The sequence below is a fragment of the Dendronephthya gigantea genome, unplaced genomic scaffold (assembly GCF_004324835.1).
Source record: "Dendronephthya gigantea isolate DGI-Jeju-01 unplaced genomic scaffold, DenGig_1.0 000011F, whole genome shotgun sequence".
NCBI lineage: Eukaryota > Metazoa > Cnidaria > Anthozoa > Malacalcyonacea > Nephtheidae > Dendronephthya > Dendronephthya gigantea.
The window spans coordinates 2344187-2364301 of record NW_021163021.1 but is presented as its reverse complement, the minus strand read 5'-3'; the positions used below and the strand labels follow the sequence as shown (position 1 = coordinate 2364301).

The window sequence follows — 20115 nt, the reverse complement described above, 5'->3', positions numbered from 1 at the left end:
AATTCACTGGGGACCCTCTAGACTATCAGCCGTTCATAATGGCGTTTAGAGCCCGTATCGAATCTAAAACACACGCTGCTGATTGCTTATATTATTTGGAACAATATCTTCAAGGAGAACCCAAAGAACTTATAAACGGTTGTTTGTATGGTGACCCTATTGAAGGCTATTTTGAAGCCAAGAGATTGCTTGATCAAGAGTATGGGGACCCTTATAAGATTTCAACCGCTTATATCAACAAAGTTCTAAGTCAGCCAATTTTGAAGTCTGATGATTCGATAGGTTTAAAAAGATTCTCTTTCCTTCTAAAGAAATGTAAGAACGCTATGAAAAGTTTATCTTATATGACGACCTTAGACCACCTATCAAACATGCAGATCGTCGTTAAGAAACTTCCGTTTGCTCTCCAGAATAAGTGGCGAGATCGTGCGGTGGAATTTTGAAAAAGCAAACGACGAATGGCAACTTTGGAAGAGTTAGTTGACTTCGTAAATTCTTGCGCGGATGCAGCGAACGATCCTGTTTACGGTAAAGAGGCGCTGACTACGAAACCTAGTGATTCGAAAGAAAAAAGACAAGAAGGATGGAAGCGCTCGAGTTTTTCAACGAATGTCTCCGGGATGGGAGGAGAACAGACCATAGATGACGGAGCCGGGTCACTCAGTAATAAAGAATTTTGTCTTTCGTGCAAGAAGAATGGTCATGACTTAGACGATTGTAGATTATTCCTAAAGAAACCTATCGAAGAAAGAAAACTAATGCTAAGAGAAAATAGATTGTGTTTTGGTTGTTACGGCAACGATCATTTGGTGAAAGGATGCCAAAATAGAAAAAGGTGCAAGACCTGTGGAAAACGACACCCAACTGCGTTACATATACCTGGTTTCAAACTTCCTGGTAAAAGTAATAATCAAGAATGTAAGACAGATGATCTTGAAGAATCTAATAGGAAAGTCAACAACGGAAGCACTGGTGTTCAAACTAGTCAACCGACGATATTTCATGCCATCCTACCTGTAAAAGTAAGACACAAGAATAGTGACAAACTTGTCGACACTTATGCCTTCTATGATAATGGAAGTGACGGATGCTTTATAACGAACACTCTAAAAGACCAACTAGAAGTTTCTGGAACTGAGATCACATTGAAACTTGGAACAATGCATGGACAAAGTCATGTACCCAGCACTATTGTAAATGATCTAATTGTTACAGATACATGCCATCAGAATCCGATCGAGATCTCTAAGCTATACTCGAGAGAATTCATACCTGTAGACCATAGACAAATTCCAACCCCAGAAACTCTATCCAAATGTAAGCATTTAGCAGAAATCTGTAAAGAAATCCCGTCGTATAATCCTAATCTCGAAATTGGTCTTTTAATTGGAAGTAATTGCCCGATCGCATTAGAGCCTCTGAGAGTAATTCCATGTAACAGAGAAGGCCCGTTCGCAATCCATTTACGACATGGATGGACAATAAATGGCCCCATACAAATAAGTGATGAAACTCCACATAATACTACAGTGAACCGAATTACAATCCGTCAAGTAGAGCGTGTCAAAGAGATTCTTACTCCCAAGTCGTTATTAAGAACATTAGAAATGGATTTCAACGACCATGCAGAATTAAACGGCAAAGCATACTCGCAAGAAGATAAATCATTTTTGAAACGAGCCGAACAAGATATCCAATTAATTGATGGCCATTATCAACTTCCCTTACCATTCAGAAATTCTGACCCTCGTCTACCGAATAACCGTCAACAAGCCACACAACGAGCATACTGGCAAAAGAAGAAGATGTTAAGCAATGAGAAATATCGACACGATTACGTGACATTTGTGGAAAACTTGATTACAAAGGGCTATGCTGAGAAAATACTAACGGAACAAAATTCCCCAACTTCAGGAAAGATATGGTACTTACCCCACCATGGTTTGTATCACGCCAAGAAACCCGACAAAATCCGTGTCGTTTTCGACTGTAGTGCACGGTATGGAAATACATCACTAAACGATCAACTACTTCAAGGTCCGGACTTAACCAATACCTTGATTGGCGTGCTTACCAGATTTAGACAAGAACCATTTGCATTCACAGCCGACATCGAATCCATGTTTTACCAGGTGAACGTTCCAATAAATCAGCGTGATTTTCTTCGATTTGTCTGGTGGCCCAACGGTGATCTTAGTCAGCCGATAGAAGAATATCGTATGACAGTTCACATTTTCGGAGCGGTATCCTCGCCGAGTTGTTCCAATTTCGCTTTGAGACAAACAGGAGCCGATAACGTTGAAGAATTTGGCTCTGCAGTTGCACAAACGATTCATAATAATTTTTACGTAGACGACTGTTTAAAATCGGTAGATGAACAGTATGCCGCTTGTGAGTTAACCGTTAAACTGCGTGAGGCTTGTGCCAAAGGAGGTTTCCGTCTTACGAAATTCACTAGCAATAACCGAGCCCTTCTAGCATCAATACCGGAAGAGGAACGTGCTAAAGAAGTTAAATGCCTAGATTTAACTCATGATACCCTCCCTATTCAACGAACACTAGGGGTTCTATGGTGTATCGAATCGGATCAATTCCAGTTTCGGATAACATTGAGCACAAAACCATTAACACGAAGAGGTGTACTATCGGTAGTATCATCAGTATATGATCCCTTTGGGTTCGTGGCACCTTTTGTATTGTCAGCAAAAAAGATATTGCAAGATCTTTGTCGAGAGAATAAATTAGATTGGGATGATGAGATACCAGAGCAGTACCGAATTAGATGGATGAAGTGGATAAAAGAGCTGCCAGAAATTGAGAAACTATCCGTTGATCGATGTTTGAAACCAACTAATTTTGGTTGAATAGTATCCAGGGAAATACATACTTTCTCAGATGCAAGCTCTCTTGGTTACGGTGCTGTGGCCTATCTTCGTTTAAGAGACGAACAGGATAATCTGCACTGTTCATTCTTACTTGGAAAATCACGACTATCTCCTGTCAAGATTAAGACGATACCCCGTTTGGAACTTATTGCTGCGACATTATCAGCACGAGTGGGAAACATGTTATTGCAGGAACTTGATGACGAAATTAATCTTGTGAAACATCATACAGATTCTACGACAGTCCTTCGATATATTTCGAATGACCAGCGACGATTCCATGTATTTGTCGCGAATCGTGTAGAGACTATCAGAGAACTGTCTGATGTAGATCAATGGAGATATGTAACAACAAAAGCCAACCCAGCGGATGAAGCTTCTAGAGGCATAAATGTGAAAGATCTCTTGCAGCAAAGTCGTTGGCTAAAAGGGCCAGATTTCTTATGGGATAAGGAAGAAAATTGGCCTAAACAACCTTTCCCACTCAACCCAATTTCGGAGGAAGATCCAGAGATTAACAAGAAAATTTCCGTAGCAGTTACTTCAATCAATCCTACCTTACCTACGATTAACAAATTCCTCGAATTTTACTCGAAGTGGAATCGGTTAAAGAGAGGAATGGCAATACTCTTACGACTTCGTTCTATGTTATTGAAATTAATTCGCAATCGTAAGAATCAGCCAGATCAAACAAAGTTCAACCGACATCTTCCATAGTTTCGACAACCCCTATCCGTTCAAGAATTAGAAGAAGCTGAGATATCCATTATAAAGTACGTGCAAATTCAAGCATTCGAGAAGGAAATTGAGATCTTAAGTAATATGGAAAAGTCAAATTATGAAAGTGATCGAGAAAGTAGAAGGCGAAGAAAAATCGAAATTAAGCGAACAAGTTCCATATATCGCCTAAGTCCATTCCTCCACGAAGGTGTTCTTAGAGTTGGCGGTCGACTAAGACGTGGGGACCTAACAGACCAACTTAAACATCCCTTTATTTTACCACGCAAAAATCATGTTACCACCTTACTGATCCGCCATGTTCACAAGAAGTTGGGCCACGCTGGCCGAGGACACGTTCTTGCTATGCTAAAAGAAAAATATTGGATCGTATGTGCAAATGCAGCAGTCCGACAAGTACTATATAAGTGTGTCACTTGTAGACGAAGCCAGTCCTCTCCCAACGTACAAAGAATGTCCGATCTTCCAACAGAACGATTAAGTATAGCTCCTCCCTTCTCCTACGTTGGCGTTGATTATTTTGGGCCATTTCTAATTAAAGAAAGACGTAAAGTAATGAAGAGATACGGTGCCCTTTTTACCTGCATGGCCAGCAGAGCAATACATATTGAAGTCTCCCATTCCCTTGATACAAATTCCTTCATCCATGCCTTACGAAGATTTATTGCAAGAAGGGGGCCGGTTCGGCAGATACGATCTGACAATGCAACAAATTTTGTTGGAGCAAACAAGGAGCTATCCAATGCATTAAAGGAAATAGATAACAATCTCATCCATGATAAGTTAAGTAACATTGGAATCGAGTGGATTTTCAACCCTCCGTCTTCAAGCCACATGGGGGGAATTTGGGAGAGACAGATTCGGAGTATTCGGAAAATCTTAACTGGAATTTTACATGATCACAGTGAAAAGTTGGACGATGAATCTTTTCATACAGTTTTATGCGAAGTTGAAGCTATCATAAATTCAAGACCAATTACCTTTATTTCTAATGACGTGGACGATTTACAACCATTGTCTCCGAATAACTTATTAACTATGAAAAGCAGCATAATTCTGCCACCACCAGGAAACTTTCAAAGAGAAGATATCTACATGCATCGTCGATGGAGAAGAGTACAATATCTTGCAAATTTATTCTGGTCGCGCTGGAAAACCGAATACCTAACAACACTTCAAAATCGGCAAAAATGGGTAGGACGGAAACGGAATATCGCAATTGGAGATATCGTGATAGTTAAAAACGAAAACCAACCTAGAGGTTTGTGGTCGATGGGAAAAATAATAACAACGGAGCCTGATGATGAAGGTTTGGTCAGAAGTGCCACCGTAAAAACGCCAACATCAATTATTCGAAGACCAGTACATAAACTGGTAGTACTTTTGAAAATAGAAGAACAACACAACGATAAATAATAAGGTTGTCTTTATTAAACCATACTTCTAGTATAGTTTAAGGAGCCGGGTAATATTACCGCACGCATGAGCTATTTCATATATTCAATTAATAAATATTAATTAACTGAGCTCTGGTTCTGTATAAACAGTCATATCGAAACGTCTAACAGTCATATCGAAACGTCTAACAGTCCGGTAACGTCTAACAGTCATATTGAAACGTCTAACAGTCCGGCAACGTCTAACAGTCATATCTAAACGTCTAACAGCTATACCTAAACGTCTAACGTCCAAGTGTCTAAAGTTATTGAAGCCATAGAAGTAAGTTATAATCTTCCTTTTGTGTGAATTGTATATATGTGTAAATGCGTATTAGACACACCTCTTGTATTTTATAGTTTTAACCGTATCGTGTACAAATAAAGATGTGAACGTGTATCGCGAGACGTGTATTAATCGTGGCCTGTAGTGCATCCTGCATCTACACCTGCTTTAGCATATTGGGAATTTTTGAATAATTTGAGAGCTGCTTGTGACAGTGATTTGGACTTTCATCTCAAGAAAGGTGACCGATCCAAATGTCCAAGGAAAGGAGATTTTTATAATATTTACACTGAATTTTGCCATGAACACTTTGGTGCAAAGAATGGAGAGGAAATGTTAGCTGCCCTAGATGACAGAATTTCAGAGTTGAAGAAGATGAATCCAGAAATATCCATAGAAAAACAAGACTACGATGAAGAAAAAGATTTGCCACTTGTGCTAGCTATTGTTACACCACTGATGAAAGGAGTGCACTCAAAAGTAAGAATACTGTTGTTTGAATGTTTGTAAGTTTCTCTGAGTGGAACCAACCAAAGCAAGCAAAAACGTTCAATTGACCTTAGTGGGAATCAAACCTGTGACGTTCGGTAGTCTAATCCAACACCCTTACCACTGAGCTACGAGGCCATGATTGTTCATGCCATGATTGTAGCTCAGTGGTGAGAGCGTTGTGCTGAGTGTTAGTGTTATTTGTTTGGCAACGTTTGTTTGGGGGGATGCAATCCCATTTCCCATTTGAAGTTTTGCGAAAATCCCAAGCTCAGTGGGATACTAGTAGAAATTGCAGTCAATATCAATAAAATAGGTTAATGCACTATTACTAACAGACATGACCACTGATTTCAGCACCTCAATCCCATCCCCAATCTTTGGGGACTTTGATTTCAAAATCCCTGTTCAAGTAACCAAAATTACCAGTTCCTTTCTACAGACTACAATAATTGATCTCTGTTTCCATTTGGCATATTTTCGAAATTCTTTTGATGTAGGTTGTAAAGAATTATGCTCCCAAGGAGTTACTGCAAACAACACTAAAAAGCTAATATTAACATTTTTAGGTAAAACAGTCAGGCGAACTTGTGTTCATTGATTCTTCTTCGAACATGGAAGAACTTAATCTGAGAGTTTTTCTCATATGCACACATTCGGTTGCTGGAGCTTTACCACTTGGAATTTTAATCACTAGTGATGAGTGTACAAAAACCCTTGTATCAGGTTTCACAATTCTTCAAAAGTGTATGGGTGAAGATTCATTCGGTGGTCGTGGTGGTCAGGGTCCCTCGATCATAATGACTGACAATTGTTTGGAGCTCCGTGATGCATTGAAAGTTGTTTGGCCAGAAAGTTGTCTTCTGTGCATTTTCCATCTCATGCAACAGATATGGAGATGGTAGCATGACATCGAAATAAAACATCGACCAGAAATTATGGCACTTATGAAAACTGTTGTTTATGCCAGCAATAAAGAAGAAATGACAAAAAGGATGAAGGAATTGTCGGAGCATGATCTTCTTGACTTATATCCTAATGCTGCAAGATATCTTGAGAATGTGATGGATATTCAGGAATCATGGGCACTAGCATTTCGCAGCGATCTTCTTGTTTGTGGTAACAACACTAATAACTATGTTGAGGCTCAATTTCTTGTGATCAAAGATGAAATTCTGAATCGAGTTAAAGAATACAATGTACTTGGACTTTTAGACAAGCTAACAACTGATTTAGAAGCTCATTATAAAGCAAAGTTACTTTCGGTTGCAGATGGTTCATTTGATGGAGTTTATAGTGGATGTTACCAGGGTGTACTGAAGAATATACCACAACTAGAGGTACTTGATGAGATAGCAACTCAAGTGGAATCTGTTGGTAGTGAAATATTTAAAGTCCCAAGTTGTACCAGTTTTGATGTTGAATACCTGGTAGACATGAATTTTGGTCGATGTGAGTGTCCAGTATGCCATAGTGGCACTTCATGTAAGCACCAGTACTTACTTTGGGTTAAGAAATTGTCAGCCATCTCAAAGAATTTCTTGCCAATTTTTGATGCGAAAGAACGAAAACAGTTTGCTGAAATAGCTGTTGGAGCTTCTGGACCAGATTTGCTGTATGAAGGTATACGTGACAGAATTCACACAGAACAAACAGTCATCAGTAGCCAAGATTCCGAGCAACCTATACTTCATTTTTTGGAGACCAACAATATAACCTCTGGTGATGGTAGACAAATACCACAAGCACAATATGAAAACACTGTGTCGGAGTCAAGGCAACTAAGAGCTAAGGAAGCTTTAAAAGGTGCGTTTGAAGTATTAGATAGGAAACTAAATAATGATACAGATATGAACTTTGTGCTTGGAGTTCTTAAGTTCTCAGAGCGGATCCATGGTATGTCCTCTCAAAATCTTACTACTGATCTTCATACATTTGGCAGTGAAAGTTCTAGCTACTCACTAAAGATTTCAAAAGGAGTAAAAAAAGCCAAACGCAACAAAATTAAAGTTCAGCCGGAGGCAGTAAAGAGGAGAACAAATGCAACTGGGACAAGAAGGAAGCAATCCAAAGGAAACTCCCAAGTTATCTGAAATTTCATCCCAAACAACTCACAAATTCAGCGCAAGAGAGCACACAGCTTTGCAATGAATATCTCAAACAATGAACCTGTTGCTAAAAAAGCTGGTCGGACAAAGCACTCTGTAACTGCAAGAGGCCGAAATGCTCTTGTAGAAACAAATTGATACTGGTAATTTAAGTTTAGATTAATACCACCATAAGAAAATAAATAGCCAACCATTTCAAATGTTAACTATATTATTATATGTTACAATCAAAAGGTGCAACAATAGACCTTTTCGGTAATTACATCACAACTACATGAAAGCAAGGCTGCCTATATCCCATGCCTAGCGCCTCCCTATATCCCATGCACTAGATTGTTATTTCATTTAACAGTTTTATTAAGCATCAATAACATGTCCGTTATTTTCGGTTCCTGGTCAATTGCGTAGGTTGGTTGACCATTCAAAAGCTAGAAGAATGTTTCAGCAGTAAATACGCAATTTGTGGTAGTTTCATTAAATCCATTACGTAAGCATTAGTTTGAAGATCTTGCCTATAAAATCCCGTTAAATTTTTGTTTATTTCAGTTCTTTAATGTAGATCTATATGAGTACATAAAATTGTGTGTTGGAAACCTTGGATTATTTAACAGCTTATTTAATTGGAGCATTCTAACTCATCTGAAAGAGAAGCTATCCTGATTGCAAGTCAAAGTGAGTATACATGTATAATAGTTTTGTTTATTTCATCATCTTTATTTATTCACATGCCAGTAATTTGCGCTATTTTACAATTATCGATTTTCAATGCATAATTTATATGATATAACTCCAGTATATTCTTCAAATTTGCGTGATTTACGTAGCTTGCATGGTATATACGAAAGTTAGTAACTATTTATACTTGTCGAATTCTTGTTTCAACACTTTGGGTACCTATGTATATGTCTTTTATGCTAAATTATGCATCATAGGTTATATAATACTGCCCTGAGATGCAGTTTGTGAATTGAGTATTGAATTGTGACTTGAAGTCAATTAGCACATGCTTTACCATGCGTCTTTAACTGTAATTGAGATTTAATTAATTGGTATGTGTGTGCATGGAAAAGTTGAAATTTTAAAAGTTAAGTTATAAAGATTGCTACTAAACATAGTTCTGATCATTATATACGCTAATTATGTCATTACATTTCCCTTTCTTAGCACGCCAAAAGCACGCAATAAATTTAGAGAGTCCAGTTAAGGCAATACGCCCGTGAATTTTAAAAAGGTTTAAGTTGCTATTTGCCGGGCCAGTTTATTTTCTGATTCACATGAGGCGGGCAAGCCCGGTAGCGGTTTTAGGCGGATATTTTTTGTTAATTTTTGAAATGTATATTGTGTTCTTTTGGTTTGCAAAATACGTATAAAATTATTACTTAATATGCCATAATTTGAAGTTATATTCAATCAAACAGGTTAACTTTTTTTTTAATTTAACATTCGTCTATATATTTTGTTTTTAAATTAATCAGGCCCTTGCGTATATGCTTTGAGTGACTGTAACAAGTACGATCGTACTATACAGGGTGTCCCAAAAAAAACGAAAACTATTGAAATCACTCATTGTTAAAATTTGAATGTCGTGTTCACAAATTTCAGCCCGTGGGGATTTAATGCAACTTATAAAATGCTAAATGCTTTGTGTTGCTAGAGAAAGGAGACATGTCGAAGGTCATGGTTTTTCAGTGAGATGCACATTTAAATATTGTTATCCATATTTGTAAATTGTAAATATTGTTAATAAATATCATTTTTGCGAACAAGCAAATTTGACTGCATCATATGCATGCATAAAAATGCTTATGGCAACCCCGATTTATACACTTGTGGGCCCAACAGAGTGCTTAGGCATTCAAACTCTAACAATGGCATTGTTATGGGTGATTTCAATAGTTTTCGTTTTTTTTGGGACACCCTGTAGTGGACGAGGAAGTAAAAATTCGAACTCGGTCAATCGATGCGGAATATTGCTTAGAACAATTGTGCCAAGTTTCATTCCGATCAAACAAGTAATGCTAGAGCCTAAGGGTTTTTTTAAAGAGCGTCGCCCCCTAACAACAACAACAAAAACAACAACAACAAGATTAGCAGCGGTTAGGGACCAGTTCCTGGTCCAAAAAGTATGGCAATTATAGCAGTTTAGTCATGGTGATATTGTTGTTATAATTACAGGTACCAATGAGTGGTAAAGGGATTTCGTATTTTAATGCGAATTTTTCTTTCAAAAAAGATTGGAGCAATAGGCACCAGATATTGGCTCTTTTGTTGAAAATCGCTAATGTGGTAAATGTGAGTAGAATTCATCGCCGCCATAAATCATACAATGCTGAATATGAGCAGCGTTTTATACAACTGAATGTTGATGATTAAGTGGTCTAAACTTGTTAGGATTATGTAATTTATTTTTCATTGCTTTCAAACATAGTTTGACCTTAGTAATTATAATAACTTGTAGGTACAAGTTATTATAATTACTAAAGTCGCCATGCAATCATACAAGAAAATTATAGTTTGACCTCATAGGAGTTCAGAAAATGTGTTGATTTCTTAGGATGCTGGCGGTAAATATTCAGATGATTGGGAAGACATTGAAAATGAAAGAAAGGTTCAAATTATGATTGAAATACCTGAACTGGTATGTTGTGAAATAAAAGCTTGTTTGATTCATTGTAGTTATTTACTTCAGCACCTTTTTGAGCGCCTAGACATGCCGGTCGGCAAGGATGTCTTATTGTAATAAGAGCATAGAGGAGTACTTGGTGCCACATCAATGCCCCACATGCCTGGGTTATTTTGCTCGTTGTGACATTGAAGAGCATGCATACATGTGTGCAGAGAACTGGGTAGATCCTATTGGTGATATTGAACCGAACAAAAACACAGATGATCCTGACGTTGAAGAGGTTATTGATTTCCCCAGTGAATTAGGTGATCTTCAGCATCAGTCTGAGGAATCTCGTAAGAAAGTAGTTGGAAAGCTTCAGAATAATGTGAACTGAATTACCACAAACAGAATGGACATCCGGAGACGTGAATGTTTCAATGACTATGTTGATGCAAGGAGGAAGAAATGGTTCAAGCCAGATGCAATCCTTAAGATTTCCTACTCTGGTGAGCCAGCAGTAGATGGAGGTGAACCAAGGCGAGAGTTCTTTACCGCTAAGGATTGCTTAATGACTATTAACTTAATTAATCATTCAAATAATCCTTTGCTGGGTTATTTGTAATGAATTCATTGCAGATGCTTTGCATCACGTTAAGTTCACTTTGTTCAATTCAAAGGGATATCCATTGGCGAGCATTAGCAAACGAAGAATTCAAGATTACCAGCCCCTTGCTTGCTATCTGAGAATGTGTTCGATTATGTAGTAAGAGGAATGTGTAGTATACAAACGCACAATTGGAAGGAGCATGTGGAAAATCAACAAATCAAGAAGGAAAGGGATAAGGTATATTAGGCTATCCAAGGTTCAGTAAATACACATTATTGTTGCTGTAAACACTTCAGCAGCAACATTTTTCTTATTTTTAACAGCTTATTTAATTTATTATTTAACAGCTTATTATTCATATTTTTTATATTTTTCATTTTCTTTATCAAATGGATTAATGTCGAAACGAACGCGCCCAATGGATCCAGTAGACATAGGAAAAGTCCATTGTTCATTTGATTGACGATTGGATCCGATGGAGATAGAGAAAGTGCATGGGTAATTCCATTGTCCATTGGAGTTTACCTTGTTATGGTATCAACATAATACGATATGACGTCTTTGAACACATTGACTGCATGCTAGGTGAACCGGCGATCGGAAAATTTCCATTGCATCGAATGGGCATTTTCTATCTATAGGCTTTAACCTAAAGTCCAATGGACATTTGCAAGGTGCAATGGACATTTGCAGAGGTAATAGAGAGAGAATTTTATCTAAAGAGAATTTTTAAATTCTCTACCACTTAAGGCGGATTTCCACTTACCCAAAATGCGAAATTTTTCGCGCGAAATTCGATATGGTGCATGCGCAGTTTTTTACTGAGCCTTTTCTAGCAAAAAAAAATTTTCTCTTCGCTGAAAAATGTAGTTGAGAATGTTTCAACTTTGAAAAGCGAAATTGCGAAAAAGTCAACATATGTTTCATCATGGCATCGGATGAGGAGCGAGTGGAGGCGGAAAATTTCAGCGAACATGAAAGTGTTACGAAATGCGAATATATAATGTAATTTAGCATTGTTAAGAAATAGAAGGTCAATATCGACAAGGAACTTACTTGGGGAACATGTCACATAAAATGAAGTGTAAAGTAAATATTATTATGACCCTTCGGAATCACAAAATTACTTTTCCTGTCATAGGTGACAGCCCATGGGATTTCCTCTGAAACAATAGTATGTCGCACAACGTACAAATGTCACGACTCAAGAACATAAGTTTCTTTGTTATATTTTGCTCGGTTAAGCACTTGAAGCCTTACGTCACTAAAAGCTTAATTCGATGAAATTATTTGTAAAATGGTTTATAAGTTGAGATACGGTTCACAGAGTAATAAGTTGATAATTGTACTTTAAGTTAATGATAAAAATTTTAAGTTGTGAACAAGTTTTAACAGTGATCGATTAAGTAAAAGACCAACTTGACTAGTGCGTCACTGGCCTTAAGTAAACAAAGTATGAGAGCTGGACCGAGCTTCTAACGCCAACCCACACTTACAACCTACAACGCTGATTGGATTGTGTGAATCACATCACCTTGCACAGGGCATCTTCAAGATCCCCTCAAATTTTATTATAAAAGGAGGCGCACAGCAACAGATCATTCAGTGGGCTAAACACGAGAGTGGGCTAAAAGGAGTGGACTAGCGGAGTAAAAAGCAAATGAAACGTTGGAGAAGCTCAACCTGACAGAACAGACAGCCCAGACAAGAACTGAAAACAACGAGGTCCGAAAGGACGAAGGATCCGAAGAGAAGAGAAGAACAAGAAAGAAGAGAACGTTATTGAACCTTAGTAAAAGTTGTAAAGATCTCCTACCTCGCGTAAATAGAGAAAATAAAAAGCTACTTAACAAAAGCACCAATGAAAGAAGAGATTTATTGCAGCTTTTAATAGCCGAAGTACAAGTTTATCCAGGCATTTGGAATAAAAAGTTGCCTGCATACAAAGAAGCACAAAAGAAAAAACTGATTTGGGAAAAGATAGCCATAAAGTTGCAGATTGGTGGTACGTCAGTTTTCTTGTATAGTTATTCTTGTATGATCTTTTTTGTACATTGCTGCAGACCAAATGATTGGTTTACAGCACAATTTCTATAAACTAAATTTTAACAATAATGTTAAGGTTTGTGGGTATAAATATATATTATCACTATCATAATAATTTTATTAAAAGGGTAATTATTGTATTAAAAATATTGTAATAAAATCATTTTAGCGCAAGTACATGGCAAGGCCCGCTAAAATTAATATAATTGGTGTTAATTTATAAACATTTAAGCTAATCCAAATTCCTATACAAAAATGACTCTTACTTTAAAAACTCATATTTCCAAAATTAATAAATTGAAAAATGTTTATGGAAAAAATGTGCTATTTGTTTGCATATGATATAAGTTATAATTATGGGACGTTTTAAACCTCCAAAACATATAGGGTAAACATCAGTAGCAAGTGTGTTTATTTATATACTAATGTCCACATAATCCATGTATATTTTCCCAAAGAAGATCACATGAAGGTGGTTTGTACTGCTGTCCATGCATGTTTCCATTTGATAATTATTAAAACTTAAACCCTCAGGCAGGTATATAATAGTACCACTTTCATATAATAAATTGTATGGGAATTATATGGCTGATATACCTCTACATTTTAGAATTATAGTTTTTAGCATACTACTCCAGTTATAATTCTGTGAGGATTTCGAGGTCTTAAAGACATTTTTGTAATACAAACCCAGACCTGTTAATATTAATTACTGTCTTGGAAATGCACTGTTTTTCCAATTTCTTGGCTTGAGATAGTTGGAGACACAAACTGAGTATGATGCAATAAAATAAAATTTGCTTCACCTAGTCGCAGTTATAAACATTAAACAGGAGGGATCATACAGTAATTATGTCTCATAAAATACAATTTTAAAATTTTTTGCTGCAGTTGAAGAAGCAAAAAAGAAGTGGAAAAACTTGTATGACAGTTATAAAAAATGCAAAGAAAGAGAGCGAGAACGGGAAAAGTCTGGTTCTGGTTATACAAAGAATCCCACTTGTCGGTACTATAATGAGTTGAACTTTTTACAAGATATTGTTCCCACTCGTACCACAACCAGCAATATAACTGTGGCTCATCTGATGTATTGGAAGTGTTACCATCAAGTTCCACCACCAGAGCATCAACTGCAGCTGCCCAAATACCAACCTGTCCTGTTAAGCAACCAAAAAAAGGAATTGATCCTGTTGACAAACTGTTGATCAATGCTCTTACAAACGAGGATAAACCATCTAATAAAGGTGACGATGCTCATACTCATTTTTGCCTAAGTTTGGTTGAAGCTATAAAGAGCTTACCATAAAAGAAAAACCTAATGATAAAAACCAAAATAATGTCACTAGTTTATGAAGCTATAGATGACTAGTGGACAATTGTTAAAACTCATACATTTTTATCAAACAGTTTTTGTTATTGTTCTAATTTACCTACCTTGGGGCTAGGGCTAAATGCCATTGTAACTTGACATTGTGTTGTTTTAAAAAATATACTGTATGCCACAGGTATTGTTATGAAAGGTTTGGTTTACTCTGTGTTCATACAATTTCTTAAAACTTCTTTTGTGTGTGCTCAAACATTCTGGCCAAAGTAATGTTTATAATTTTTAAGTTTTTAAACATCTTAATAAAAATTACAGTAATTTCTGGCATTGTTTGAACTCATTTCCTCACACCATTTTAACATGCTATAAGAAGGGCAATAAAAATGGCAATATTTTCTGGTCTTGTTTGAGCTCATTTTTAAAAGGTACACCTTCTTTGTATGTACAAACATTTAGACCGGGAGCCCAGAGGGTCGAGCCTAGCTGGAAAGCAAACCAATTTTAATGCACATAGTGATGTTCTACATGCGTACGAATATACGAAAATGAACGTCTGCCGGGCATACGCTGGTGGGCGTGGTTAGGATGGGCACGTGAAAGATGCGAGAAAATCAGCTAGATCAGCTGTGAGATAACCGAATAAAATATTTGCCAAAATGTTCAGCATAACTTTTGTAGTTACAAATGTCCACTGCCAGACATATTGGGTGGTGGGTTGGCCCCGCCAGACAGCCTCGAAAGCCCACTCCCGAAATTTGTCTAGATCAGCTGTGAGATAACCAAATAAAATATTTGCCAAAATGTTCAGCATAACTCTTGTAGTTACAAATGTCCACTGCCAGACACATTGGGTGGTGGGTTGGCCCCGCCAGACAGCCTCGAAAGCCCACTCCCGAAATTTGTCTAGATCAGCTGTGAGATAACCAAATAAAATATTTTGCATGAGGTTCGGTATAACTCCATTAGTTCCAAATTGCCACTGCCAGACATTTCGAGTGGTGGATTGACCACGCCAGACAGCCTCGAATTCCCTCACCTCTAGAAAATTGTTCATGATCATCTATTTCTAGATAATCAGCAAATTATTACTTCGAATATATATTATTATATATATATATATATATATATATATATATATATATATATATATATATATATTAATAGTTACCAAAGACTATTGTCAGACATTTCTGGTGGTGAATTGTTTTTAACTCAAAAATTTGAATATAACTCATCACAGTTAATAGAAATGAACTTATTTAAGCCTAGACTGTATACAATCGGCCTGAAAAGCAACAGTACAAAATATTTGCAGTCCATTTCTGTCCGACATTACCAATTGTAATCTACGCTGCGTCCAAGATTATATGCAAAATAGTTTTTCCGCTACATTTCATTTGGTTTTTAAAAGAGGATTATGAAATTTCGTATATATTATGAAAACACTGTATCATGCCCACAACTGAAGCTTTTGGCTGATCTGAGCAGTGGTAAACAAACAGCGGCCATTTATGCTTTAAATAGAGATCTTGGGCGTCCATTTTTATATGCATATTACACTTATACTGCTATTTAGCGAATTGATACAATGGAAAAATTTATAAAATGAGACAATATCGTCTATCTAGGTAATTTTAATCAATATATTCTCACACACATTTGATAAATAATAAATTATATAATGATATACCAAAAATAGAAGATTAATATTATTCATTAATGTTTAATGTATCATCCATGATTTGATTTGACTAAAAGTAGCCTTCGATCCATCAATGCGATCAGTTTCCTGTTGCATCAGGTGAAATACCTCTAGCAGTAGTTTTAATTGCATTCCAAAGATCTTCTGTTGACGAGTACTGTCTTCCACCGGCATATACCTCTCTTTTTTCCACAAGTTCTGAATTGGGTTGAGATCCGGAGAGCGTGCTGGCCATTGCATAATTTCACCTTTTTTAACAAGAACTTTACTAAGAAAGCCTGTTGTCAAGTGTGCAGCATGGGAAGGAGCATTGTCCTGCATAAAAACCATATTCCTCCGAAATGACAAATTTTCTTCTTATACCATGGCAAAAAATGCTCCTTTAGGAAAGCTATGTATTTCGGGGCGGTCATTTTAACCCATGCATCCTCGACTCTAAATGGGCCGACAAGTTCATCATTGATGATCGCAGCCCAGAACATAACTCGCCTTGTTGATGCCTGAAACACTGGAGGTAATCCTTTCATATCACACCATCCTCTTCTCCAGCCATCGGATCCATCAAGGGTTGCTCGGGACTCGTCAGTAAATAACACCAACTCAAAGTTCTGTTTCACATATTTTTTCACCAACTCAAAGTTCTGTTTCACATATTTTTTCGTCCACTCGAGTCTCTTTTCTCCATGAACTTTCCTTAAAAGAGGTCGCACCAAGGGTGTCTTACATTTTGCATTACGCTTTAGAATGGAACATCGGCTGCTTAAGAAACGTTACACATACCAACTGCTTCGAAGACCTGCTTGGAGGTCTGTAGAGGATTACGGTGGACTTCGCGTTTAAGTGAACTGACTCCCCGACGAGACACACCTGACTTTTCCTGAATCTTCCCCTTGTCTGCTCTTCCATTGCAGGATTGTGGATTTGTAGCATATTTTTTGATTTTACGATGGTCACGTTATAGCATTTTAGCGATTTGAAGGGTGGGTTGCTTCTGCTGTAGTGCTTGAATAATTTTGGTCTTTTCAACTCCGCGGCCTATCTTGCATATAAAATGGACGCCCAAGATCTCTATTTAAAGCATAAATGGCCGCTGTTTTTTTACCACTGCTGATCAGCCAAAAGCTTCAGTTGTGGGCATGATACAGTGTTTTCATAATATATACGAAATTTCATAATCCTCTTTAAAAAACCAAATTAAATGTAGCGGAAAAACTATTTTGCATATAATTCTTGGACGCAGTGTATATAATTTGCTGATTATCTAGAAATAGATGATCATGAACAATTTTCTAGAGGTGAGGGAATTCGAGGCTGTCTGGCGTGGTCAATCCACCACTCGAAATGTCTGGCAGTGGCAATTTGGAACTAATGGAGTTATACCGAACATCATGCAAAATATTTTATTTGGTTATCTCACAGCTGATCTAGACAAATTTCGGGAGTGGGCTTTCGAGGCTGTCTGGCGGGGCCAACCCACCACCCAATGTGTCTGGCAGTGGACATTTGTAACTACAAGAGTTATGCTGAACATTTTGGCAAATATTTTATTTGGTTATCTCACAGCTGATCTAGACAAATTTGGGGGGTGAGCCTTCGAGGCTGTCTGGCGGGGCCAACCCACCACCCAATATGTCTGGCAGTGGACATTTGTAACTACAAAAGTTATGCTGAACATTTTGGCAAATATTTTTTTCGGTTATCTCACAGCTGATCTAGCTGATTTTCTCGCATCTTTCACGTGCCCATCCTAACCACGCCCACCAGCCTATCCCCGGCAGACGTTCATTTTCGTATAGTCGTACGCATGTAGAACATCACTATGTGCATTAAAATTGGTTTGCTTTCCAGCTAGGCTCGACCCTCTGGGCTCCCGGTCTAATTCTGGTCAAAGTGATGTTCATTTTTATTAAAACAATGATGTTTAAGTTTTTAAACAACATTTATAAAAAAATATGTACAGTAGTTTCTGGCCTTGTTTTAACTCATTGCTCCTGAGAGCCAACTTCATTTGTTCAATAATTTAGCTGTTTATTCTCTCTGCTACATTGCAGTGCAATCATTTCTCTTTGCCACGGAACTGCTCCATCAGATGAGACAAAATAATCTCGAAAATTATCTCGCACTAGCTTTGCATTTCCACTATAGTAATTGGATCCCATACGTCCGACAGCTTGAAGCCCTGTATCGGCTTGCACTACTGTTCTCCACAGACCGTCTCTCTGTCTATTGTGAACTTCTTGGTCAATGAATCTGGCAGGGCAGTATCGACTAGCTCCATCACTAAAACGATCTTTTATAAGGTAGTTGTGCATTGCTACACAAGCTTTTGTGATGGATTCTACTGTTGATACTTTTGCGACAATAGGACGGCGAAATACACAAAACCTTGCAGCCATAATCCCAAATGTATTTTCAATTGTTCTTCATGCCCAGCATATTCTGTAATTTGCAACTATTTCATTCAGACTGAGATTATCATGGGAATATGGTTTGATAATGTCAACACGCAAAGGAAATGCATCATCAGCAACAAAAACATACAGGGCTATAAACGTTGATTGATTGAAACGCCTATATCAAATCAAGCTTGAAATATGCCGCTGGGGAGTCGGTTAGTTCGGTAGCTAGTCGTTCTTCGACCCCGAATTCTAATACTAAGTCTCTATCTAATTTTCGCAGTCGTGGGCTGTCTATTGCATGTTTAAATATTAACAGTCTTATTGCCCACATTGATCAGTTACGTATTTATATGCAAAGTATAAGGTCTATCATTGATGTACTAGCAATTAACGAAACTAAACTAGATTCCTCGATTACAAATAATCAAATTCAAATCCCCGGTTACGACGTTGTTAGAAGTGATAGACAACACCATGGTCGTAACGGTGGTGGGGTGTGTTTGTATGTTAGAAGTAATTTAAACTTTAAAGTCCGTAGTGATTTAGTAAACTCTGAACTTGAGCTACTATTTGTCCAGATTTCTAACCCTCGTTCTAAGCCTTTCCTGGTAGGGACTTGGTATAGACCTCCTAACTCTGCACAGCATCTATTCTCTCTCTTTCAGCAGATAATTGATAAAATTGATTCCGAAAACGCCGAAATGTATCCACTAGGTGACCTAAATTGTGATTTATTAACTCAAACTCCTAATGCTAATTCCCTCAAGCTTTCGGATATATTCGACATTTACAATCTTACTCAACTTATTGAGGAACCAACACGAGTGACTAATACTTCGCAGTCTTTACTTGATCTTTGTGTTACAAACACCCCGGACAAGGTATCAGTCTCTGGTGTCCAGTCGCTTGGTATAAGTGATCACTCGCTTGTGTATCTTGTTCGCAAAACTACATGGCAGGGAAAAACTGTAAATTCGTTTGTTCATAAACGACAATTAAAGCATTTTAACGAAAGCACATTCTTGAACGACTTAACTACGATTGATTGGAATAATTCTTGCTCGTCAGACGATCTTAATGTTATGTGGTCTCAATGGTTAACAAACCTTACACAAGTCCTAGATAAGCATGCCCCTATTAAGAAGAAACGTATAGGTAAAAAGAAGTCTCCATGGATAACCTCTGCGGTTGTCCAAAAAATGAGAGCAAGGGACTATTTGAAAAAACAATATGACAAGACACGAAATACTCTTTACTGGAATCAATACAAAAATGCTCGGAATGAAGTAAATAATATTATAAAGCAAGCCAAATGTGAATACTTTAAAAACAAAATTGATGTTAATAAGAGAGATCCGAAGCAAATTTGGAGCATCATAAATGAATTAAGTTCTCGTAAAATTAGTAACGTAGCTACAGTTAAAGAAATTAAACATCCAGACAGAGTGATAACTGATCCACCTGTTATTGCGGATGCTTTTAATTCA

The 20115-nt window shown here is 37.4% G+C and overlaps 1 protein-coding gene and 1 long non-coding RNA gene across 2 annotated transcripts; both read left to right on the top strand.

Annotated features, from left to right (window-relative positions):
* Positions 1-458: 458 nt before the first annotated feature.
* On the top strand, positions 459-2864 carry LOC114518689. Its single transcript, XM_028538694.1, has one exon. It carries the CDS (start codon positions 459-461, stop codon positions 2862-2864), a length of 2406 nt encoding a protein of 801 aa, XP_028394495.1.
* A 5596-nt stretch (positions 2865-8460) lies between these two features.
* On the top strand, positions 8461-10580 carry LOC114518552. The gene is made up of 3 exons (XR_003686502.1): positions 8461-8614; positions 10118-10234; positions 10497-10580. It is a non-coding gene; the product is annotated as an uncharacterized LOC114518552 (long non-coding RNA).
* The last annotated feature ends 9535 nt before the right edge of the window (positions 10581-20115 follow it).